Source organism: Kwoniella shandongensis, chromosome 7 (genome assembly GCF_008629635.2).
Source record: "Kwoniella shandongensis chromosome 7, complete sequence".
Lineage (NCBI taxonomy): Eukaryota > Fungi > Basidiomycota > Tremellomycetes > Tremellales > Cryptococcaceae > Kwoniella > Kwoniella shandongensis.
This window is the reverse complement of record NC_089293.1, coordinates 1,342,195-1,366,678: the sequence shown is the minus strand read 5'-3', so window position 1 is coordinate 1,366,678 and position 24,484 is coordinate 1,342,195. Positions and strand designations below refer to the sequence as shown.

At 50.2% G+C, this 24,484-nt stretch overlaps 9 protein-coding genes across 9 annotated transcripts; 7 read left to right on the top strand and 2 right to left on the bottom strand.

Annotated features, from left to right (window-relative positions):
- Positions 1 to 888: 888 nt before the first annotated feature.
- Positions 889 to 3,731, top strand: CI109_104371 (uncharacterized protein; the record flags this gene model as incomplete). Its single annotated transcript, XM_032005382.1, has 10 exons — positions 889 to 1,009; positions 1,078 to 1,248; positions 1,321 to 1,461; positions 1,525 to 1,579; positions 1,640 to 2,016; positions 2,091 to 2,346; positions 2,416 to 2,441; positions 2,499 to 3,091; positions 3,169 to 3,253; positions 3,325 to 3,731. 10 exons carry the CDS (start codon positions 889 to 891, stop codon positions 3,729 to 3,731), a joined length of 2,232 nt encoding a protein of 743 aa, XP_031860343.1.
- Positions 3,732 to 4,383: 652 nt separating this feature from the next.
- Positions 4,384 to 6,266, top strand: CI109_104370 (uncharacterized protein; the record flags this gene model as incomplete). The annotated part of the gene is made up of 5 exons (XM_032005383.2): positions 4,384 to 4,401; positions 4,522 to 5,551; positions 5,640 to 5,665; positions 5,737 to 5,885; positions 6,170 to 6,266. 5 exons carry the CDS (start codon positions 4,384 to 4,386, stop codon positions 6,264 to 6,266), a joined length of 1,320 nt encoding a protein of 439 aa, XP_031860344.2.
- A 383-nt stretch (positions 6,267 to 6,649) lies between these two features.
- CI109_104369 (peptide-methionine (S)-S-oxide reductase) lies at positions 6,650 to 7,890 on the top strand (the record flags this gene model as incomplete). Its single annotated transcript, XM_065967484.1, has 7 exons — positions 6,650 to 6,791; positions 6,859 to 6,890; positions 6,959 to 7,052; positions 7,197 to 7,352; positions 7,483 to 7,564; positions 7,682 to 7,761; positions 7,838 to 7,890. 7 exons carry the CDS (start codon positions 6,650 to 6,652, stop codon positions 7,888 to 7,890), a joined length of 639 nt encoding a protein of 212 aa, XP_065823556.1.
- A 457-nt stretch (positions 7,891 to 8,347) lies between these two features.
- On the bottom strand, positions 8,348 to 8,804 carry CI109_104368 (uncharacterized protein; the record flags this gene model as incomplete). Its single annotated transcript, XM_032005385.1, has 3 exons — positions 8,348 to 8,488; positions 8,552 to 8,631; positions 8,771 to 8,804. The coding sequence occupies 3 exons, from the start codon at positions 8,802 to 8,804 to the stop codon at positions 8,348 to 8,350; spliced, it is 255 nt and encodes an 84-aa protein (XP_031860346.1).
- An 839-nt stretch (positions 8,805 to 9,643) lies between these two features.
- Positions 9,644 to 10,141, top strand: CI109_104367 (uncharacterized protein; the record flags this gene model as incomplete). The annotated part of the gene is made up of 2 exons (XM_032005386.2): positions 9,644 to 9,749; positions 9,825 to 10,141. The coding sequence occupies 2 exons, from the start codon at positions 9,644 to 9,646 to the stop codon at positions 10,139 to 10,141; spliced, it is 423 nt and encodes a 140-aa protein (XP_031860347.2).
- A 900-nt stretch (positions 10,142 to 11,041) lies between these two features.
- Positions 11,042 to 12,418, top strand: CI109_104366 (uncharacterized protein; the record flags this gene model as incomplete). Its single annotated transcript, XM_032005387.1, has 3 exons — positions 11,042 to 11,250; positions 11,708 to 12,003; positions 12,297 to 12,418. 3 exons carry the CDS (start codon positions 11,042 to 11,044, stop codon positions 12,416 to 12,418), a joined length of 627 nt encoding a protein of 208 aa, XP_031860348.1.
- Positions 12,419 to 15,136: 2,718 nt separating this feature from the next.
- On the top strand, positions 15,137 to 17,098 carry CI109_104365 (uncharacterized protein; the record flags this gene model as incomplete). Its single annotated transcript, XM_032005388.1, has 1 exon — positions 15,137 to 17,098. The coding sequence occupies one exon, from the start codon at positions 15,137 to 15,139 to the stop codon at positions 17,096 to 17,098; it is 1,962 nt and encodes a 653-aa protein (XP_031860349.1).
- Positions 17,099 to 17,550: 452 nt separating this feature from the next.
- On the top strand, positions 17,551 to 19,416 carry CI109_104364 (uncharacterized protein; the record flags this gene model as incomplete). The annotated part of the gene is made up of 3 exons (XM_065967483.1): positions 17,551 to 17,720; positions 18,003 to 18,696; positions 19,216 to 19,416. 3 exons carry the CDS (start codon positions 17,551 to 17,553, stop codon positions 19,414 to 19,416), a joined length of 1,065 nt encoding a protein of 354 aa, XP_065823555.1.
- Positions 19,417 to 19,848: 432 nt separating this feature from the next.
- CI109_104363 (uncharacterized protein) lies at positions 19,849 to 24,095 on the bottom strand (the record flags this gene model as incomplete). Its single annotated transcript, XM_032005390.1, has 13 exons — positions 19,849 to 20,555; positions 20,617 to 21,029; positions 21,085 to 21,160; positions 21,213 to 21,418; positions 21,472 to 21,679; positions 21,735 to 21,795; positions 21,848 to 21,936; positions 21,988 to 22,319; positions 22,371 to 22,617; positions 22,678 to 22,830; positions 22,889 to 22,972; positions 23,029 to 23,315; positions 23,425 to 24,095. The coding sequence occupies 13 exons, from the start codon at positions 24,093 to 24,095 to the stop codon at positions 19,849 to 19,851; spliced, it is 3,534 nt and encodes a 1,177-aa protein (XP_031860351.1).
- Between the last annotated feature and the right edge of the window lie 389 nt (positions 24,096 to 24,484).

Genomic DNA, 24,484 nt, shown 5'->3' with positions numbered 1-24,484 from the left:
ATGTGATGATGTGAAGGGTGACTCACCGGTTGATTCTCGGATATGAGTTCGAGTCGGACTACATCACCTCTATATGTATGTGTGCGTGGAAGTGGATCGGATGATCAGCCTGATTTGCAGAATGGACATCGTCCCGAGAACCAAGAACCTTGGAAAAGGACCAAGAAAAGCCCGTGAGTAACCGCTCTACCGCCGGCAAATGTCCGCATGCCATATCTTAGACTGGTGCCTACTCTCGCAGCATCCTCCGGACATGTGATTTCGAGAGGTGACTGTCTCAAAGTCGGTATGACATTATGCCCTACCCTTGCCCAGTGTAGCAATCATCATGGAGAAGACTGCTCTGCTGATCATATCCGATATCGAAATCCCTTGGCATCTCCGTTGATCGGACCTTGGAGATGCTCTTCTACCCAACAACTACTACTACAGCATTCGGGATGTGTATTGAACGAGGTGCCACACAGCTACAGCTTTCGCTGTACGTTAAGCCGCAGTTCGCCAATGCGCCCTGGTATACCGTACGAGGGATGGCCGTCGTCCCGATGATGTTATATCTCGGACCTGCCATCCTAATGATATCCACCTACTAGTGTACATGGTTGAAGATCGCTGTTCACCGAGGTCGATCCTCCAAAATGGAACCAAATTAACTCGTCCCATTGCTCCATATGGGGAATGTTTCACTCCCGTGGACTAGGCTTCATTCGGTGCAATGTTAATCCCTGCTCCATCGTCACTATTGCAAGCAATGACAAGACTGCACAATATCGACCGATAACGTACGGTTGTGTTTGTATAAAATGAAGAATTGTGGCACCCCGCAATATTGTTGAAAGCCCCAACCGAGCCCTACTTTGAACTTTCGACAAGTACCATCCAGACACAATGCTTCTCAAGACGTTGCTGGCGGCGACCGTTCTGGTTCTGCCTCATGCTCATGCTCAATATGTGATTCCAGCCGCTGATGGATCTGACGGTTGGGCAGATGCGTTCTACAAAGCCAAAGGTGCGTACCTGCGAGAGAGGTCCGACAAAGAAAACGCTAATGTGGCACTTGCGTACCTGCACTTGCAGAATTGGTGGCGCAGATGACTTTCGAGGAGAAACTCAATACCACTCAACAATTGCAAGCTCCTCGAGTCGGGGCTGTCCCGCGACTCGGATATACCGGATTGTACTATGCAGATGGTTCCGAAGGAATCAGAGGTTTGCCCTTCGCCTCAGCTTTCGACATGGCGTTGAATGGTCAGTCCGGGTGTACCACAAAGGTAACGATACTGTCGTACTGTACGCTGACAATCAACTTGTCCGCCGTAGGTGCGGCCAGTTTTGATCGAGGCTTGCTTTACCGCAGAGCCGCCGCCATCGGTGAGGAAGCACGAGGCAAAGGTATCAACGTACAATTCGGTCCTGGTGTCAACCTCATGCGTGTGCCAGAAGCTGGACGTGGCTTCGAATGTGAGTGAGATGTTGTTAGAGGTTGCCGAGGTAGTGGACACTTACATCTCAACTTTGGTTTAGACTACGGAGCAGACCCATACCTCGCAGGCCAGGCTGCTGAACAGCACGTCAAAGGGTATGTAGCGAAGTACACCCAATATAGATAACTAAGCTGATGTTTTTGAATTGGACTCAGTGTACAAGCCAATGGAGTGATGGCTTTGATGCGACACTACATCAACAACGAGCAGGAATCAGGTCGACACTACACCAACGTCTTGGTCGACGACCGAACAGCTCACGAGCTCTACATCTGGCCGTTCCAGGATGCCGTTCATGCCGGTGTTGTGTCCGCCATGTGCGCTTACAACGCCATCAACGGTGTCCACGCGTGTAACAACGAACAGACCCTTGGCAAATGGTTGCATGAGGAACTCAACTTCCAAGGATTCGTCATGTCCGATTTCGGATCGATCATCATCAACGAAGAGGGTCGTTCTGCAAATGCTGGGTGCGATACCGTGATCGGTTTCACCGCTTATCCTTTCAACGATACTCAGATCTTTGGACAAGGTGAGTCTTATATTCGTTGTGACTGGGTTATGTCTCGTCGATAATCGTGCTGATTGCATGAATCGCTTCTCTAGCTCCTTTTGGTCCCAACAGTGCTCTCAGTCGAGCCCTTGCCAACGGGACCGTCCCCCAATCTCGACTCGATGACATGGCCACCCGTATCGTCGCATCATGGTACAAGCTTGGTCAAGACCAGGATTACCCATTACTTGAGACCACTGCAAACGTGTTGAGTAAAGAGCACAACGAGCTCATCCGAGAATTGGGTGCCAAGTCCACCATCCTGCTCAAGAACGAGAACAATACTCTTCCTCTCAAGAACGTCAAGTAGTGAGTGTTTCTTTTTTTGGCGTTGGACCCAACCCACACAGTGCAAACAAAATTTGACTTCGTGTTTAGCCTTTACGTATTCGGTCAAGCAGCATGTGAGTGATTGTCGGTCAGAAATCGAAGGCACCGCAGCTTACCACTAATCCACCTAGCTGTCGATCTTTACGGTTTCCCAAGACCTGGAGGATTCTCTTTCGGAATCGATGACGACAAAGGTACATTCCCTGGTGGTCAAGGATCTTCATATGCCAACCTCCCGTACCTGATCACACCTTTCGAGGCTCTCCAATCTCGAGCACGAAAGGACCAGAGTCAAGTATTCGGTTACTTCGACAACTTCAACCATACCAGGCAAGCCACATACGCTGCCGCTGCCGATGCTCTCAACGCGACTTGTCTCGTGGACGTTCGAAACCAATGTTCAGAAGGTTACGACCGAGCGAACCTTACCGCAAGCTGGGAGGGAGATCAGACTATCCTTGCCGTCGCTTCCCGATGTGCGGACACTGTCGTCATTTACAGTGCTTGTGGTCCCTTCAACGTTACATCTTGGGTTGATCACCCAAACATCACTGCTATCCTCAACCCGGGTGGAGGTGGTCAAGAAGCAGGAAACTCCCTTGTGGACATACTTTACGGAGAAGTCAACCCATCAGCCAGACTCCCATACACGATCGGTTATCAGCTTGCCGACTACCCCGCCGTCGCGGACACAACCCTCAGACCGCCCAACACCAGTTACGCCGTGAGTCTGGCGGCTTGTATCACCACAAGTATACTGCACCCATTGTGTCGGACGCTGATGATACGTTGTTTGTCTAGGACATTGACTACAGCGAGGGTTTGTATATCGACTACAGGTGGTTTGACAAGAACGAGATTGAGCCCGCTTTCGAATTCGGTTTCGGTGAGTCGAAGCGGTATTCTCCTTCCTAATCTAGTCATTGCTGATTTGTGCACCATACTGCTAATACACAGGCTTGTCATACACTACGTTCAGCTACTCCGACCTTTCCGTCCAGCCCTCAACCGCGTCTCTCTACGCAGATGAGAAACCCTCTTCTCAAGCGCTATACGATTGTCTCGCCCTTGTCACTATCTCAATCACCAACTCTGGTGAAGTGGACGGAACCGAGATCCCACAATTGTACCTCGGTTCACCTGCCGCCGACTCACCTGTCAAGGTCTTGAGAGGATTCGAAAGTGTTTATCTCAAAAAGGGAGAATCGAACACCGTCACTTATCAGTTGACACGAAGGGATTTGAGTTACTGGAATACTCAGATCGAAGGTTGGACACTCCCCACTGGAGAGTTCCAAGTCTACGTCGGTGCTTCCAGTAGGGATATCAGGGCGAGCGGGAAGATGAGCTTTCAGCTCCAGTAAATGCTGGACAGCCGCTATCGCTAATTGTCTGTAAGCACACTGGAAAAGAAGAACCCATTACATAGTAACGGGAGAAGAACGAGGAAAGGGGTAAGAAAACACGAAGGACATTGCTTTATCAAGTATAACAGGTTGGTCGGAAAGGAAAAATCAAAGTAGCGTAAGAAGTTTTATAGTATAATTGGTATTCTGGGATGTAAAGTGTTCGGTTTGAAGTTGCAACCTGCTTTGTTCATCTTTGCCACATCTCTGAGATGCTGTAGATTGCAGGAACAGAGCTACACGCCGATACAGCGCCTCGGAAACGCGTGCCGTGAGTCACATCAGTTGATTGTCAAGCCTATTTTTCATCTGTAATGAGCGGGTTATCGTTACGGTGAGATCGGAAACATAGGCTTTGAGTTGTCCATGTTTGCAATGGGCGTTTCGTGTGCATACACCTGTGACTCAGTGTGCTCCGTTTTCGCAAATAGATAGCGGCCGGCTGTCGTAACATTGCAACTCCAGATTGTTAAGAGTATTTCATCATTGGCTACTGTAATCCCCAAACTGCCTGTCGCGCCACTTGATAAAAAATCACTTCATGAACACTAAGCAATAAAGTATGCTTTGAGCTAGTCTCACAAGTGTACAGATATACTGGCTGGCTGAAATGTACCTTTGTGACGAAGTAACTTAAACATCACGGTCCCGTCTGCACAATTTATCGTAGAATGCATCGACACGTCATGTAGACAACTCGACTTACTAATCTACACAACGTGTTAGCAAGCGTCGATTTCGCTCTCAGATTCTTCTTACATCACCGGCATCCGAGGAACGAAAGATGCGCCTCCTTGCAGCTCTTGAGATCCCACATTCCCTTCATGCCGTCTTCCCACTTATCACCAACACCGCGGGTGGCTCATGTCAAGGCTGTCATCACAAACGCCTCGACGACGAATCATCTAGCGTTCAACCCGCAGATACCCAACCTGGTAAGATTTGGAAACGCTTCACAAGGGTCACTAGAGCATCTACGGAGACCCGACGAGCTACCAAATCTGCTATAGCACTCCAACGATTAATTCTCGATCCGACGCCTCAAAGTACAGGGGTTCCGCCAAAAGTCCAAGGCTATGCCGCTCGGGCTGGTAGTTCGAGACACGCACATGCTGCAGTTCCACAATTACGAGGGAAAGACGTGGATCGTCTAAAGAAACAACTTTCGAATCCGAAAGAGGCGAATCGAGTCATCCAGAAAATCAAACAGCTTCCTCCTAGCCCGAACATGTTTGAGCCAGATAATTCGGCGATTGCGCTACGAGTGGAGAATGATATTGGTGAGGGTGGAGGACCCATACGAGCAGTGTGTCTCGATTGTATCGAAGAACAAGCTTCGGGAATGATTTACATCGCTCATGGAGTCGAGAAAGGGAGGTGTGATCTGGACAAAAAGAAGTACGAGGATGAACGACATAGATACGATACAATCAAGAAGGCTCCTGCTAAGCCTGCAAGACTACCAATACTGCTCTCGCTATTAGCAAGCTCGAGCCCGACCTCTCCGGGAAAGTTCACGGTAGAGGTAGAAGTATCGAAATCGACTTCCAGTGACGACGAGCAAGTACACGACCAACCAGATTTATTACCATTCGGACTCCTCCTACCTCCTTCTGCACTTTCTCTCCATCGTCCACTGGCAGGTGCTCTACCAAGCTCTGATACTCTCAGAATGGGCTTTGAAGCACTCTTGAATGCAGAGAGGAAGATATATAAAGTCGGTGGACCGGATCATAGTGGTGTACAAGCACCAGAAGATAGATTGAGCGTCATGACTTGTACGTGCGAGCACTCTCAAGCCTGAGCCCCTGAGTAAATATCGATTGAGAGAACTAGATGCTGATGAGGCGGTTGTGGTCATTCCAGATTGGTGGGGTTTCGAACTTGCAATGGTATGTTCCTTGCTTCTCCCTCCACAGGATCTGGGGGAGCGCCTGAAAGCTGATATTTTGGGCTGTCGTAGCCTCCACCAACTCTCGACTACTTGTCAAAGGTCAAGATTATATCTGTCACCCTACTCGATCTTCTCAGCGTGATTGTATACGCCGTACCAGGCGGCGCGAGAGAGCTCGCTCCGTTCATCAAACTGATCAGTAGATACATCGAGACGGAGTGAGTATATTTTTATGGCCAAGACGGGTCAATTGCAGGTTCCTGTGGAATACCACGATACAGTGCTGATGAATGGGGTGTTTGATGGGTGGGATAGCATCGTGGCAAAGGATCAAGGTAAGGGGATTGTATGCTGTGCGACATGGTGAGTAGCAAAATTACGACAACAACACCACATTTGCGAGACGCAAACCGGATGCTGGCAACATCGAATTTGTCTTCCACCTGATTGTAAGATCGTCGTTGCGTTGGACTGCCTAACCAACTTGCGTTCTCTGCGACAGGTTCATGCCCGCCGCCATCGTCGCTCGATCATGGGACTTTGATCCGCCATCACCTAGACGTAGTTATGTAGTCAACCGGTCAAAATTGGTAGCGTGACGGATGGCTTCATCAGAACCGCCCTTGTCAATCTGTGATCATAAGTACATAGGTGGATCATATACTTGTGGTTGTTGTCGGTGCATAACAATCTGGCTCATTGTGACACGGATACAATTTCGGCGTTTGACCTTGCTTACACAGATTCCAGTCAACCTCCACTTTGATCGTTACCAAATCCGCGATCGTCATCTCGCGCCACCGACCACCGACCACCGACTGGACCAACAAAACCCACACGATCCCATCTTATCTATCTATATCTACTGTACAGCTCTGTTTGCAGTTCGAGTATAGTATATTAACCCAAAATACGACCTCAAACCACCCTCTTCATCGCACTCACCTTAGCGCTAGCATTGATCATCCCCAATACAGGGTATATGCTCCCTCTACGTAACTTTTTGGCCAGTTTCTCATCCTCTTCTACTCGATCGGCAACGCACAATATGGTGAAAGCACCTCCGGCACCGACGGTCCCTACTGCCATTCAGGCGAAAGAGCAATTGAAATCTGGTGAAGGCGGTGAGCGGGCACAAATTGACTTGCTATGTGTGTGTGATGCTGATGGAGGATGGGTGCATCGTTTTAGTGGAGCACGCTACATTTGCTTCAGGTTGCTTCGTAAGCTTGACCTTTTGCTGGTATCAGTAGACCGCGGACCAAGCTGACGTATCATCCGTCACCCGCAGTGGGGAACAGAACATCTCTTCTCGAAGCATTTCGGTAATCTCCCTCAATTCTCAGCAATTTCAGGTTACACAGGTGGACACGCAGAAAACCCTTGTACGTCTTCACCCCTATCGTTGTTCTGCCTTAGACGCAAATGCTGACCTGTCACGTCCTATTTGCTCTCCATTCTATATTGCTACATCTTCCGCATTTCCCTTAACTTTCGCCCTTTATCTGCATTCCCATCACCGTACACAGCCTATAGACAAGTCTGCACTGGCTCGACGGGCCACGCCGAGGCCGTTCGACTCACATACCAAACCGGCTCCGTAGCATATGCCGAGCTCGTCGAATTCTTCTACAGGACTCATGATCCGACCACTGTCGATCGACAAGGACCCGATAGAGGTAGTCGTGAGTGAAGCCCCCTCATCATCTCCAAATATCTGGAGTTCCCTACCCGGCGTCTCCTGCTTCGGCAAGGATGGGCGGGGATTAAGATACGTTGAATTGAGTTGAGCTGATCATCGTCCCGTATGCACAGAATACCGAAGTGCCATTTTCTTCCACACACCTGAACAAGAGGATATTGCGAAGAAAGTGACTGCTGAAGTTCAAGAGAAATAGTAAGTATTGTCAGCCTGCATAGCTGCACCACCCCAAAATCCCTCGTACCGTCTGCTTTTTGCGGTGTGTTGCTGTCAGGATGAAAGTGAGCTGATCATCGTTCTACCTGCTTGCAGTCTCAAGGGACGACCTATCGTCACTCAGATCGCAGCTGCAGGGAAATGGTACCCCGGCGAGGACTATCACCAGGAGTACTGTAAGTCGACACTCAGTGTGTGTTTGGGTACGTGCTAGGACAGATTCTGACGTTGTTCCTTTCTCGATCAATTTAGTGGATAACAACCCTGGCGGATACGAATGTCCCACTCATCGATTCTATTGGTAGAAGCTCGTCTTGAAGCGACAATGAAAGGAGTATGCATATTGATTTTTCGGTCTTATCAGCATTCGCGAGACTGAAGTGGCTACGACTGATCTAGTTTGCGAGAAGGCCACTGTGACGGGACTTGGAGTGACATCACTCGCAAAGTTTCTAACGCAGTCTGCGGATACAAAACTGACCCGAAAGGTGTTGGACGATCCCTTATGCTCGTCGACCGTAAACATATGAAGAATGAACGGCAAGAACAATTTAATTGCTGATGGACAACGAACTCCCAATAAACCTTACCTTTATCTGATATCCGGCTGCTATCGTATGGAGACGAACAGAAACCCAGATAACAAAACACTGATGCGGCTGCTCATGGTGTAGATATGTCGTTTTACAGATTCATGTCACTAATATCGCTACATAAAGAACCTTGTCACTTCTTCCATTCTCCTTTCGTTCCCCAAGGAATTTACTGCTTGTTCATACCAAGAGCGTCCTTGGCCTTGTCGGCGAGGGAAGTCTGGTTCTCGTTAGAGTTACCGGAGACGGCATCTCCAATCTCTTGAGTGTAAGACTTTTGAGATTGGGGTTGAGCGGTAGAGGCGGCGGACTGAGCAAAGTATATCAGTTATAGTGATCAAGATGTGATGAGAGAAGGCCGGGATGGACTCACGTCAGCCTTGCCCTTGACGGCCTCAACACCTTGCTCGAGGTAGGTCTTCTCAGAGTCGGGCTTGACGGCAGCCTTAGTCTCTGTGGTGGAGAGGCAAGGTCAGCGACATGCTTGATGTATAAGCGGAACGGGGTGAGGATGAGAACATGGGAGAGTATTGGATGTATGGTGCGGTGGCGGTGAAGTGAGAGGTGGCAAGGAAAGACTCGAAAGACTCACTGTCGCCAAAAGATTCTCGGAAAGTGTCAGACATGTTGGTTGCTTGGTTGGTTGGTTTGGTTTGGTTGTGGGATTTGAGTTGGTAGTTTGAAAGTTGCGTTGTGAAGAAGAGAAAGATAACTCTCAATGATCAACTCAACACCTCTTTATATACCTTGTTCTTCCGCATTCTCATGCACCCATCCATACCGAGGTTGTTGTGAACATGACGCATTGTACATGGAATTAACCGGACACAACAGAGTGACGTAACTGAATAATACTACTACCACTGACGCACGTACAAATTCATTTTACTTGTGTTCAGGGTTACGTACCCTTGTTTCCATACGCTCGAACGGTAATACCGCCCCTTTGTGACAGTGTACAGTAAGCGTGAAGTGCACGTACTACGCTGTCCTTTTTGTGTGGAACCACATGATACAACCCAACTACAAGGGAGGGAGGGAGAGATTAGCGTAGAACGTTCCAATCCATTTAATGCCGTCGCTTAGCCTGTTTAATTGCTATGACGCACATATAACATATTACGTTTTGAGGAATCAGGCTCAGAATATTGGGTCAGTGTTAGGCTGACAATGACGTAGTGGATCTCCTTTGTACACGGTGTATGGCAACTAAAGTATGTCGTGATGAGCAGGTACCAAAATCGACAAAGTGCAGCAAAAGACAACTTCTTTCTCTTTCTTCCTCAACTTCAACACCAACGAAAACACTTTGCATTGCATCTAGCATCTACTACACAAACCAAAACCCAACACACAACACAAAACACACATTCATCGTGAGTGCCCTCGTAACACCTCGCTCGTCGAGCTCCGAGCTCCTCATGGTCTTTCTGAGCGAATAGCTGACTGACATGATTTTTTGCAGATGGTCGCCGACGCTGAAACTCAACTTGCCCAAAACCCTTCCCTCGACACCAAGCACGACGCTGCTGGTGCCAAGCACCCCGAGGCTTCCAACGACACCAAAGCTGGTAAGTCAATCACGAGGATCGAGAAAAGCAAATTGAAAGACAACGCTGACATGTTTTACTCGTTCGTTCGATTAGGTGGTAACCCCCAGACTGGTGACCGATACGAGGTCGCACCCGAAGGTGCTCACTCTCGACTCGACCGAAAAGACGAGCGAAACCACGGTAACGCCCTTGCCGATGCCAAGCGAGTTGAGAAGCTCGAGGAGGAGGCTCAAGCAGCTCACGACGAGGCTATCAAGCACCCCACTGCTATCGCCCGAGCACACGGTAACGAGCCCTCAAGGGGCGCCAAGAAGGATGAGGAGATCATCGACGATGAGGAGGAGGAGTTGAGGAAGAAGGATGAGGCCAAGAAGCAGTCCAAAGAGGCTCATGCTCATCACAAGCACTAATCGTGCCTGTACATCTGTACGCGCGTGATAGGTGAAAGACAAAAGAAGTAAGAGGGTACAAAGAGCAATATATCATATAAGTCAATCATGCATCATGTAGCATTATACAGCACAACCAGGTCACCCAGCTTGTACTGGTGCGTCACCTCGATTTGGGATTGATATCATTATACATGACGTGGCAATAACAGCCAACCCTTCAAGGGAGAGTCACCTCGCCGCGTTTCATGCACGTGAATCGGGTTTCAGCTTTGACCGGATGATCAGGGAGTCGTCGCAACGTACAGCTGCACTTGATGCACTTCTTTTGTCTATTCCGACTAAATTGCACAAGCCCTCGTTTCGTATGGCCATTCAACCCAATCAGCCGACTCGATTTCCTTGTGAAAGGATATGCGGTATAAGTATGCATGTCTTCAATCAACTTGTCGGAAGAAAGAAGGGCGAGTTATTGTGTCGTGTCCAACTTTGTGTGTGCGCGTGTGATTCCTTCCGTTGACATACACGAGGTGAAAGAGAGGCTGTGCACGGTCCATCCTTTACTCAACCAAAAGTCAAAGCTACGTTTGTTTCCTTGCAACGTTCCACTTCACAAACTTTGATCTCTTCATTCTTTACTCTAAACCCTCCTTTCTCCACCCACATCATTCCCGATTCTCAGTAAACTCGTGGTCGTTCCATCTACTCCTCTCGACGCCGTCCATCTCATCTCGATTGCCGCCTTGCCTTCAGTCTGAGATCTGGGAAGCGAACCAATCACCTGCCGATCGACCGGACGCCCGCCCCACTACTGGACCGCGCTTCCACCTGCACCTTCCGATCCCACACTCTCGTTCCGTACTGATACCTGCGTCCACTTCAAGTCTCTTGCTCTCCCCTCAATAGCCGATACCACCCATCATGTCCTCCAGCACCGGCTCCGGCTCCGCCTCGGCTTCCGCTTCCGCGTCTCGTCAGTCTGGCAACGCGACTTCCTCCGTCTCTATACCTGGTACAGCAGCAGCGGGCGGTCTGACGGTCACTCAACCCCCATCGACGGCGAGTGCGAGTTATTATAAGATTGCAAAGGATAGTTGGATAACGTTTGGATGGAACTTGACGAGTTTATAGTGAGTGGATCTCAAGGCTGAGCATTGGCACTTGCACACATTCGGACCTGCACCTTCTAAATTTGCGTCCTTTCCCCCCTTAACATCACCCTTATTTTTGAGCCGACGTTTGGTCTTCTGTCCTTCCCGCCGGTACATCTCACTCAACGCCGGTGTTGTCGCTTCCATTTCCATGCTCTCCTACCTCTATACGGAGCGCTCACAGTGATGTGATGCTTCAATGTCTTCATCCTATCCTTTACCTACCTACTGGTCTCCTACCTACATTTTCTGCTCACCTCGTCTTCTTTCTTGTCTATCTCTGCATCGCTTCCCCTCCGCCATCTTCATACGAGAGCTGCGCTGACATTGTCCTCCTCCTACTTTCCACCCCTCGACGATCCATTCTCCCTTCCTTCCTCCCTTGCGCGCGACACATCTTACTCTCATCACATCCCGCCACGTTCACACATCCCAGCGTAACCCCCACCTCCCTGACCGTCGTCGCCTCCTGCTCTGCAAACGGCAACGTCTACCCCGTTGGCCCCACCGCCTCACCCTCCAACGTTATACCCGGAAACTCAACCTCGATCGTCTGGAACCCATGGGAATGGGAACAGATCCCTGGCCAAACTCCCTTCGCTGAGGCGACATACGTGCTTAAAATCGTCGATGAGAGAGGGCAGGGGGCACCTGTGAAAGGGGGTTATTTCAGTCCGTACTCCGGGACGAATTTCATGATCTATAGACCGGGAGAATATAAGAGTATAGCAGGTGAGTAGGCATTTCAGTTTCTTCACAAATGAGAGAAGTACAGACGGTCCGTCTGTGCTGAACGAAGGGGAAGTGCGACCGATCCGATGAGGGGCTTGAAGTGTCTGTCCCCGCCTTAGACGACGGTATCCCGCGAGGCAGCGGTGCCGGTTGCAGGGGGCGAAGTGATGTGGACAAGACAAGTGGAACTATGGAGGGGTGTGGGGCGAGACAAATAGGAATTAAATGGGACATGGATGGACGACTCGATGAGAATGCGCAGGTGTGCTGACCTGATCTCTACTCCCTCCTAGACGGATGGAGCTGCGCAACCTGTTCCGATGCGCTTTCCACCCTTGCTCAACCTGCCCACTTTATGGTCCTCACGACTCTGTTGATCACAATCCTCTCGGCATGGGGTATCCTGAGACGTTAAGTTGATGATTCGGGTGAGGAGGAGGAAGGAGAGCATTGAGGTGAAGGAGATTGCCGGTTGGTTCTCTGGTTAGTCAAGGACTTTCTGACGTAACTGGGACGTGTCCCAAACACTATTTTCCTTGCGACTGGCGAGGCGGAGCGGGGGCATTGAAGGACAATTCATTGCATATTTCAGTTGATACGTTTCGTTTGCTTGTCTGTTGTTTTTGTTTATAGCATTGCATGATTTCAGTACTTTACGAATCATAATGAGTGATATGATGTGATTTTGATGATGGTATGTTCTTTCCACGCTCGTGCGACGTTAGTACAGTTCAGGAAGCGGTAGGCTTGGGCGTCGACGCCATGACGGGTCTAGCCAGTTTAGATGGGGTACGTTCTCGGTCTTGGCTGGATCTGAGGAAAGTACCGTGGCACGCTGAGGCAGTACTGGTTATGGGTTCGTGATTGTGGTATGAGGATGTCACACCCCTCCTTTGTGTTGTGGCCATGGCCGTATACGATATGCAAGGTAGAGAGGAGAAACTGTTACTATAGTGAGAAGAATAACCGAACGGTGTTCATACGAACGCCGAACCAAACCTAGTACAGATACGATAAGTGGACATACAAACGATATCCATACTTACTTCTAGTCAAAGGAGACACGAGTGTGTACAGTAGGTGCTCTTCCGAAACAAACCTGCATGGGCATGTATGTCGTTGCTTGTTTTCTTCCTTTCTCATAAGATCTGAACCTGAAACGCAGGTACGTTCACAAGCACAATGATGATGAAACCTCCAGCCATCCTTATCCTACATCAAAAGTAAGAGCTGTGCTTCGTAGTTGTTTACCGTGCGAGGAAGAACGAGGAACCGGTCCTTAACCCTTTCCCCTATGACAAGGGGGTCTAGTGTTTGTTCTATACAGGTACAGGCAAGTTCACAGGTTCACAGGTTCACAAAGCCAACGGAACGGATGTTCTGTGCGGTCGGCGGTGTAAAACTTCGGTTATGTGGTGTGTGGCAGTGTCAGAGTAGTAGTAGTAGTGGTATCGGCAATATACAATGCTCTTGTACCGAGATTTCAGGCTTCTTCGATTGGATGAGGGTGTCTGAGTGACGCTAAGGACTGATACACTAGTTGTAGTGACTGAATGGTGATGACGGTGAGTATAGTGTAGAAGGTATACTTGCCTCGTCATCATAAGAGATCGGGACGGTACAACAGGCCAATAGTGCATATTCGTATGAATAATGCTCACACCCTCATCGGTATCACGTTGGGGAAGGCATGTGAATTGGTACGGCAGCACAACGAGGTGAACCTCCACAATTTTGCCAGACTTGGCTGTCAGCGTATGTATTCGTACTGTTTCGACTTGGTACATCCTCGATTCGAGGCACGTATTTGGACGTGGACATCAAGCGCGGTGTCGCGAGCCACACAAACTAGATACCAAGACTTGCTGGGCATTACAGAAGTGCGGAACAGATTTACCCAGAAAGGGCAGGGGCAGACTGTATTAGGTACAGGGGTTGAGATGGTACTAGGGACCGTGGCAAGGACTTTTCTTTTCTACACGTAACTTTTCACAAGCAATTAGAAAATTCCTCGATACTTCTCTATTCGAACATTTCATACGAATTACTCGGAAGTAATAACAAAATTGACCCTTAATAACCAAGGTCTCACATCCTTGTCCCGGGAAGCAAAAATGAAAATGACGTCGGATTTGACCGAGGGCGTGGTCGTGCTTTGTCCCCGCGTGCGCGGAATAAAAGGGAAACGAGACCCCCACGCGAGTCGTGCCTTACATATATTGTATTGTACCCCTGGCAAGAGATTTTCACACCACTCACCTGCAACTTGCTGCTCGCTCGCTCGCTTGATATGGTAGCGTTGGCTTGGTTTTTCTTTTTATCGTAAGGAAGATTACGAAGTTTCAGGTGAAGGGGTACAGGGGGAACAGGGGGGACAGGGGATGAAGACTGATTCCATATTGGCTTGGGAATATTATAGCACTGTAGCACCGTAGCACTGTATGACCCCCAAACTGAAGTCTGTAGTAAAAGAGGTCGCGAGACCATACCCAACCAAGCAGCTGGGTAACCAAATAATAATACTCTGTTCTTCTGGTCAGCCAACATTACATTGCAAGAGAAACTACCCATCCACATTTGTTTTACCACTATCATATCAACCCAACGACTCGTTGAATACGTCGTGCAGCTCAAGCTTTTCTCTGAAACGGGGCGACCTTCTCTTCTTTCCTCAACCTTCAACCTTCGACCGACGATAACCCCCCTCGTTTCCCGTTACACTTCTCCCTTTCCCCTTACGACTACTGTTTCGACATTTGCGTCGCGAACGAACGAACGGACGGACGAGATCAGATCCGTTTCAAACTCCTGACATACACTCGCCAAACAGTGTACGTGCGTGCTCAACTTTCTTCAGAAAACCTCACAAACGGTCTCGACTCGCAACCAAAAAGTCTAGCCAAAATGATGTTTGAAGATCGTCGTCGTTGTTAAAATCCGAGCCAAAGGTATTGGTCTCGCTCGGTGACTCTCTCTCACACCAATCAACCCCTGGTTTTGGAGAAGATACGATAATCGTATCGCCTCCTTGGATACCAACCAAAGGACAATCTTCCAATACCCTTCTGTCTCAACAACTCGTGTATATAATCCGATCGATCCGCCATCAATAGCAATAAAACCCACTGCCAACATGTCTATATCACCACTTCCACCCCTCTTCACGACATCTCCCCTCGTTCGTCCCTCGCCCTCGGCCAGACCTTCCGTCACTACCACTCCATCCTTATTCACATTCGCTTCTCCATTATCAACGCACGGATCGCACACACCTTCACCACCTTCGAAATCCCGTGGATCTCCCTCTTCACCCCCTCTCACGTCAGGATACTTTGAAACTCTGTCTTTCGCCAAGATCCCTGTTCGACCCACGCCTTCAACGACAGTTTCGACCGATTCAGAAGCTGGATGTATCTCCTCAGACTGGGGGGCAGGTTGTGATCAACCTCGTAGTGGAGCGCAGAGTCCTTCACTCATCAGTACTCTCTTCCAATCGCAATCCCAACCCGCTCGGTCGAGACAGACTTCTTCCAATTGTTCGGGAACGACTTCACCAAATCCGACAATCGCAACCCCCACATGTAAGAATGTGAGCAAACCGATCTTGAGAAGAGATACGGCAGCCTCGACAAGTGCCAGTGAGGATTGTCGCGAACACGTTTTCGGCTTAGGTATCTCCAAAGCGAGCGATATGCTCCCCGCCTCCTCCTCAAGAAATGGTGTTACAGCTGCGTCGACTGGCTTGATCAAGAAACGACCTTCGGTTCTCACTTTCGCTGTCAACCCTTGTCTTCCATCACCTCGTACCGCTCCTTCGTCACGACCAAGGTCCAGATCTACCTCGGTCAGTCCCATGTCAAGTTATCGTCGATCATCGGGCAGAGCTTCTCCTCCCCCACTTCGAATGCCAACCTGGGGAGCAACACACGCTGAGGAGGGATGCGAGGAGGTCGAAGACGAGGAAGATGACGAGGATGATGCTGAGGATGATGTTGATGATCGGGAAGAATTTGTCGATTCGCCATTGCCCATCCCTGGCCATGAGAGCGATTCGGATGACGGCTACCGTGAAGATGAGGAAGATGGGTTCACATCCGAGGAAGACATTGACGGTGTGGTCGACACGACTTTCCCATCTGCAGCTGCGAGCTTGAAACATCGTCCGTCATGGGCTTCGACAGCGTGGGCCACTCAAGCTGTCAACGCCCTCACTCCTAGACGTCGAACACACACCATCGACGCATACACTACCTCTACGGACGATTACGAGCAGCCTTACAACGCTGCCGCCGTCGCTGGACCGAGCACTTCCTCCGCAGTATCCACATCGCGTGGTCGTAAGACTTCCATCTGCATCACAGCAGCGGCCAAACCTTCCAGTTCACGATGTACGCGACACAGATCGCCGCCTCCACCTGTTCGTCTGTCAGTCGAACCTGCTCCTCCAGCAGCGCGATCACCTTCGGCTGCGGAACTATGTCGAAGAAGAGGATCACTGGCGGATAATGTTGAAAGCGTAACATTCAGTCGACAAGGGTGGAAATCTGATGATTCGGCATTCTTCCATTCTTTCGTTGCTTCCGGATCCGGAACCAACAGAAGACCTTCCGCTCCATCTTGCGACTCGACATTCGTCCTCCCTTCCGCTTTGGGTGGTACCACCACCAGCTCCGATGCTGCTGCTCGTCCGCCTCCGCGAAAAGGATCTTTACCCACTCCGAGTTTGTCAAGTGGGAAAAGTCAATATCGATCGATCTTGAGACGTAAATCAACAACGATGACAAAGTCGACAGCAGCAACTTCCATCCCGATGCAAAGATCCAGCGGAGCAGGAGGCGGAGGCGGATGTGGTGGGGGTGGGGGTAATGCGAAACCGACCGCACCGACCATGATGACGGATTTACCGACTCAGATCAAAGTCCTCAGAGGAGGATCTGTACCTACCATCAGTGTAGATACGAGAGCGAGAGCAGGCGGTGTAGTAGCTGCCGGAGGAGGAGGAGGATTGGCTAGGAGTGCATGTGATGAAGGTGAGAATGGAGCGAAAGAGGGTTTGAAGAGGGTCCTGGAGAGAAGAGAGATTAGGGTGATGTAGAATAGATGTAGTACCCACATAGAGATAATACGATACGGTACAATACACAGGCAGTCCTGTTGTTCATGATCATGAATAGATATAGACGAATCTCGCATCATCTGAGCAACGTACTGGATGCATACGCGGATACTACCCGGTGTCTCCTACAGTAAAACCGTTTCCTTATCAGTCGGCGTTGTCCGCTTCGAGAAGAGAAAAGTTGAGATTGGGGAATGTTGACATTGAGTATAATCTCATACATGGTCTCAAAGACTCGCGAGTATCTCAACTGTTCTCAAACTCTCCCATTCTCGATCACAGAGAGAGAGAGAGTGCCCCAGAAGTCCTTTTGAGACTAGGTGGAAAGAGACACATCGCAGTCCAGCACCTACACGACGACTGGGCGCACTCCAATAGTATTTCTCTTCCTGATCCTCAACTTGCTATCTCCCAATCAAGATTCGATCACGATGTCAATATCGAACCCCGATCTTACCGTCAATCCCGAGCCGACGCTGACCCAGATCTTCGAGACTAATCTTGCCGGAGCCGATGCGAGAGTGGGTGAGCGTAATGCCACTTCTGGACAAGTTGCGCAGAGAGCGAGGGTCGTGATTGAACGAGTGTCGAGAGATGAGCTGTGAGTGTCGACGTGCATCGAGCGAAAGTATCCGTCTGTACTATACTGCCTCTGCTGATTGTTGCAACTCCTTCTTTCTCTCCCTCTTGGACTCTCCTCATACCTCGTTGGTCTGCTCGACTTTCTCTCTACCTCCCTCCTTCGCTTGCTCTCCTCAAACAACCTGCATCGCTCCATATCGTTCTTCTCACTCTACTTTTCGCTCAATCACACACTCGCGCCACCGCGCTCCGCATCCGCCCGACCTGATTCCCTCCCGTCCCCGTCGCATACGACAAGCAGCCCATCAATCGCTCCCCGTCTCGCTGCTATCGTCTCCTCGCACATGTCCCTCGGCATGTCCACATACTTCACACATCCCTACACGGTCGAGTCGGCCCTTCAGCTATTCACAAGTCTGAAAGATGTGATTGTCGATCCGGAACAAGAGAAGAAGTTCCCACCTCCACTTGGGGGTGTGGTTCTTTTCGTGGCGAAGTTGGTCAAAACAGAGATGGGGGAGGGTGTTTTCGCGGAGTCTTCGTCGGCCAGCAATACCGTCTCGCGAAGTATTGATTCTAGCGGGTCATCGTCTACCACATCATCTCCTCCCTCTGGGACAATACCACCCTCAACGATAACAACACCGTCCTCAACATCAACACCCAATTCATCATCAAATTCAATACAGTCCTCTTCATCAATAACAACACCATCCTCAACATCATCATCAACGTCGACCCTCCTCAACCAGATCACCCAGACTAACACTGACAACGACGCCCTCCTCCCCTCGCTCGATATGAACGGCAACCCAACCCCTCATCCCGAAATAATAGGATCAGTCCAACTAGCTTTCGCCTCCATGCCAAATGGCGCATTCAGATCTGAAGTGAGGAAAATGTTAGTGGATGTGAGGTATGGTGGGAGGGGGGTTGGGAAAGCCCTTTTGGGGAAGTTGGAGGATGAGGCGAGGGAATGGGGGAGTACGATTTGTGTGAGTGAAATTTTGGACGCACCGAACCGGTCGTTCAGGTCGGTGCGCAGGTCGTGGTTCGTACGACGTAGAAGTTGGGGCGAAGGTCGAGGTCAGGGCGCGGCGCTGATCTAGGATGGAGAGCTGGTCGGGATGATGAGAGCCTTTTTCACGACTCGGCCTAAGAATTGTGTTCAAGTTCGAGCTCGTGGCGAGATAATTCCTCGACGTCTCGGTTCGGGTTTGGTGCTCAAGGTCGAGGTCTGAACGAGGCGTCGGAGGGACTTGTGCGTCGGGCTTCGGGCTTCGGGCTTCGGGGCCAGGCCAGTGGTTTTGAGGCATGAGCCAAGCGCGATCTCAGCTCGGGGCGAGGTCTGGCGTCTGAGAAAAAGATCTGAGCTCGAGCTCGTGTGTGGAGTTGACAGTCGGGCGTTGAGGGCGCTGAGGCAACGATACAACGCTGACTACATTCTGCATTACCTCCCTCCTCTCCCTCCTCAATATCCGATTTCCTCGCAACTGCGACTCGCACCCCGACAGATGCTAGATACCGAACAACACTCATTCGGCGAACGATTATATCGGTCTTGCGGCTGGACAGAATTGGGCGTTATGCCATATTATCATTGGCCACCTGATAAGTCTGAAAAGCGAAATACCGTGTTTTTCTACAAACATCTTGATGCGAAAGTTCGATCGAACGGCTTTGCTAGAGAAGGAGGTGAAGATGGCTCACATTGAATGGAATGGAGAAAAAGGAGGAGAAGGGGAAGAAGGAGAAGAAGGAGAAGCGAATAGAACGATAGATATACTCGTATAACGGGGGTCTGAACGGGACGGTGCTTCCTCTAGGCTATATGCCAGCTTTGCGCGTGAAGGAAAGAGGCCAGATCGTCAGTGGACTACGAACTACCAACACATCCCTGTGTTCGACGTGGTCGATCACTCGTACCACGGTATACACTAAGAGATCTCTTGGTCGGCCTCCCGCTATACAAAAGTAGACAAATAGAAACATGCATCCGGAGATATTGCTTTTTGAATGTCTGGTGTGTATAGTGAAGTTTGCTTTTGCATCCTCTTTTTTCCCCTCCTCGCCGCCATCGCCACTACCCCTGTGAGACGGTCTCTCCTACGTCTCGTTTGACCTCCCCTCCGTCACTCACCGCCCCTCTACACCGCTTTTACACCCACCCCATCTCCTCTCGCCACCAAACTCCTCGCACCTACCACTCTCCTCGCCAGACTACTCACGTTCGCATCAGCGACCACGACGTCCGGACTGACTTCCACTCCGAACGCCATCTCCGCCAAAGCAGAGATACGTTTCGCTTGATTTTCCGTCATGATGACGAAATCATCCGCGTCTCCTCCTCCACCACCAGCACCACCACCATCACCATCGTCCTCTTCGTCATTGATACCACCACCCGGTGGAGGGACGTGTAATTGGGAGGATGTAGGAGAGATGGAGAACAATGGAGCGTTTTCATCATCTGGGGACGAAGGAGAGAGGTAAGTCGATCCCGAATGGATGTTGATCGGGAAAGAAGCGGGAGTCTTGGCGTCGGGTGTCGACTCATCGTCCTCGCCTTCGTCGTCGACCGCAGCTTGACCACCAGTCGATTTGTCCTTTCGGCTTCTCACCGTCTCGTGAGCCGCGAAGTGCTCTTCGTCCTCTGAGATGGAGCGAAGTGCCGCAAACGAGGGGACACTTCCTTCGTTGGACGTAGCGGCAGACAACGACGCAGAAGAACTCAAAGAACGGGGTTTGGCAGATCGAGGAACGAGAGATGGGTCCGAGTCGAGCGAGAGACAGACGATGTTGAGGAGTGTAGAACGGATTGATCGGATAGAGTCGGGTTGATCGGGCTTGGCCACTGCGTCACCCGTCAGCTTTCATCGTTCTACAGGATGGCCCGCCTGACCTAGCTGACTCACCGTAGATCTCAATGGGCGCGACCCTGCTCATGACGTTGTGTTTCCCAGCATGGTGATACCTCAACTCGTACTGTCCAGGTAACCAAGGCAATTGTTCGCCCTTGAAGACCACCTCACCGGCATCACCTTGTTCCTCCCTTTCCTCAGGGTTCACAGGCTTGTCCCCATCCCATTCCTCCTCATAGATGGGCATCCATTTGCCGACCGACGAGATACGAGTGACGAGCTGAGACTTGCACGAGCCGAGGCGGTAGATACCGATCCAGTCCTTACGAGAATGGTTGGAGGGAGCTGTCCACGATACTCGAATAGGTTGGCCGACGTGGTAACGGGGGTTAGGCGAAGAGGACGAGGTGGCCAGAGCGATAGAATATCGAGATGGATCGTATGCAGAGATGTCACTTGCCACACGACTGCGGGATTTTGTTAGCTTTGTCACCAGGGAATGTCGTACAAAGGTCAGCTTACGTTATGATCATTCTTTCTCGAGACTGCTGCAACAAGATCTTGGTATCGTGAACCATTTCAGAGAATACAGGACGAGCTATGGTCACCGTCAGCATGACTTCTGATTGCTGTCGACTTCTCTTACTCACCATGATCAAGGAACTCCTCAACAGCCTCTGTCACCTTCTCCTCAACCTTCTCGATCGAACCTCTGACCTCCTGTACGACCCTCTTGATGTCGTCCCCACGACGACCACCTCGGCTCGACAGCGTCTTGCCAGCAACATTCTTGAGGGTCTTGGTGAGACCACCGTCCTTTCGAAGTCGATCACCATAGAGTTTCTGCATATGGGGACTGGAAAACGAAGCCATCAGCACCTACAACTCGTCCAGATGCTCCAAACCTACCGTTCGACGAAAGACAGGAACCACCAGTGACTGAGATGCGAAGCAAGTGCTAGCGCAAACACAAGCTTGGAGTTGCTGATCAACCAGAGACCGAAGAAGGCAGCTCCACCCATGCTTTGCTCAGGGTTGTTGAGGAAACGGTAGATACCCGTGTAGGCGAGTTGAGAGGGGATCTGCTCGATCAAGAAGAAGTCGGAATAGAGCCATCCTGCGCAGAAACGTCTTGTCAGATTTTGTCGTGACTCGTGGATGGAGGTGCTCACCGAAGTCACCGAGAACCTCGTAACTCGAGACGGCGGACCAGATATGAAGAGCGATCAAAGACTGCGGCAGATGTTAGCACACATTATATACTGTATGGTGTGGGAATACTCACGAAGCCGAGGACATGTCGAAGTAAAGTTCCGCTGACTGTCCAGTCCATGGGAAGATGGTATGTCTTCCATGCCAATCCGGCAAAAGAAACTGCGAGTTTCTGTCAGCTGTACCTTCAACACCGAGTTGTCAATAGCTCACCATAAGTCATCACCAAACTGATGTTGTATCCGACCTGCCAGTTACCAAAGGCCTCTTCAGTAGCTCTCTTCACAACGCTCTCTTTGGCCTCGCTCTCGTCTTCCTCGTCAAAAGTTCCATCGCCAGGGTAATGATAGTGTTTAAGGTAATGCCTGACAAGCCATTTGGTCTTTGATTGAGCTCGAAGGAGGAGACCAAGTCCAAACGAGTGGAACAGTCGCCAAAGCAGAGCGTGGAGGAAGTGACCAGCTAGAGCTAAACGTGGGGAAAGAGGCGGAATCAAGGTGGATAAAGAGTATGTCACGAGCAGGACGAGAGCGAAGTCCGGAGCTCTGCGATTCTGTTAACTTCTATACCTGTCATCCTAGATCCGCTAAGCTCACCGATAGAGATCCAATCGTTCAAGCACGATAACAGGCTTTCGGAAGAAGCGATGCGTGAGGTCGTGCATGGACAACATTCTTGGTTTTCGACTGTAGTTTTTCTTGCCCACGTTCTTGGAGTAACTCGCGCTGTCCGTCGTGTTGGATACTGCGCTGAGTATACTGTCCGAGCGAGGTTTCCTGATCTCAGGATGGGATGTAGCAGTAGGCGGGAGTTCAGGAAGCTCGGGTTCGGTTTCGGTCTCTCCTACAAGAAAGAATGGTGATTAGCCAAGATATCGCGCTGTGATACGGAGAATGTATCTACCTTCAGTAACAGATGGAGTGGGACCCTCTGCGTGTCCTTCCACGATGGTGCTGAACCCAGATTCGCCGGCGTTATCAGACTGGGATCGTTCGAAAGAGAGCGGGACACGGGAGACAAGAGGTTTCTTTCCACCGCCATATGTACGTTCGATATCTAGGAAGGAGTTGTCAGCTCGACTAGGCGATGTAGAATCGAATATGTGATAGCTTACGAGGGTTCTCGAACCAGAGCAGGAAAGCGAATTGTGCAGCGTGAGCCGCGAGGGAAACGAACAAGACGGTATATGATCCAACGACTGCAGTCACGACGTCAGCTGGCTTTCCTACAAAAAGTATGGTCTGACCAGCTCACCCATAGACAATCCGTAATATCCCGCATAGCCCACGGAGTACATAGGGTGAGGAGCGATCTCGTAGACACCGTCAAAGACCAAATCATGCTGCATGACCATCAACCAGAATGCATCGCCCCAGTACCAAGCGTAGTCTTTGACGACTCGGTGTGCGTCAATCTTGACCCAGAGGTTGAAGGCGATGAGTGACCAGCCGAATATCCAGCGGAAAATGTGGGTTGCAATGGAGTGGTTGGCGGGGAAGTTGAGGTTGGCCCAGGCAAAGCAAGTGTAGGAGACGAAGTCACTGTGTGAATATGGCAGGTCAGCTTCGTCGACGTAGGGGATGTAAGACAGATAAGAAGTATGGGGATGGGGAGGGGAAGGTACAGCTTGCCAATGGGAATGTAGCTCACTTGAGAAGGACCACATCGACGAGTTGACGGAACATCAACCAAGCGTTGAACTCTGGTGGTACGTCCTCCCACTTGTATCCCACACCCATCTTCATCTCCAACTCCCTCTTCCACCACTTTGCCCACTGTCTTCCTTCCTCACCACCTTGATCCGAGTTGATGTCCAACCATCCTCTCCCTTTCAAAAGTCTGACAATCCATTTCTTCTCACTCTGTTTCCTCAACACCCATGCGAAGCCCCAATCATAACACCCTCGCCAGAAGGCGAAGTACAGCAGGAAGAAGACCGAACGGAGGGTATGATGGTTTCGAAGCAAGTAGAAAAGGAGCGGTTGAGCGAGTAGCGAAAAAAGAGTAAGTCGAGTGAGCGAAGAACGGTGGGTCGTGGTGAGCAGAGTGTGAACGAAAGAAGTGGTTTGAGGAACACGGAACACCACTCCAGAGGGAGTTTTACCCCATGTCACTTCTTCTTCATCGCCATCATCGTTGTTGTCGTCGGTAACTTTGGAAGAAGAACGTTCATCTCCTACACTGGAGATACTTTCTGGAACAGGAGTTGAAGTTGCTGGTCCTTTACGTTGTCGTAAAGTAGCTTGACTATCATTCGCTTCGATATTCGCGAAGATAGCTTCGCCCTCCACTATAGGAGGAGGACGGGGAGGTGGAACCATCTGGATCAGAACTCAAATGGGATATGTTGAAATGGTATGAGTCAAAAAGAAAGAAGGTTAGAGAAAGTGAGTAACTACAAGTATGCTTGATATCTCGCTAGCTGGAGGCCCGTTCTTGTTCGTGTTTCCCCCCGTGTTCTCCTTGTTCCCCTCGGTTCTCCGATAAGTCGCCATACTGATAAGGAAAGGAAAACACGTGGAAGGAGAATACATGATATATAATGACGTGGTATAATTTCCCTCATATTCTCCGCTTCAATTCACCCCTCCTCACCTCCACTTCGGCCAACCTCACCTGCCTGTAGCTAATCGCGATCTTACAGGCATCATCAACCTGTAACTATCTGTGTGTATCACCTCGACTACATCACACCGCTGCTCGATAGTCC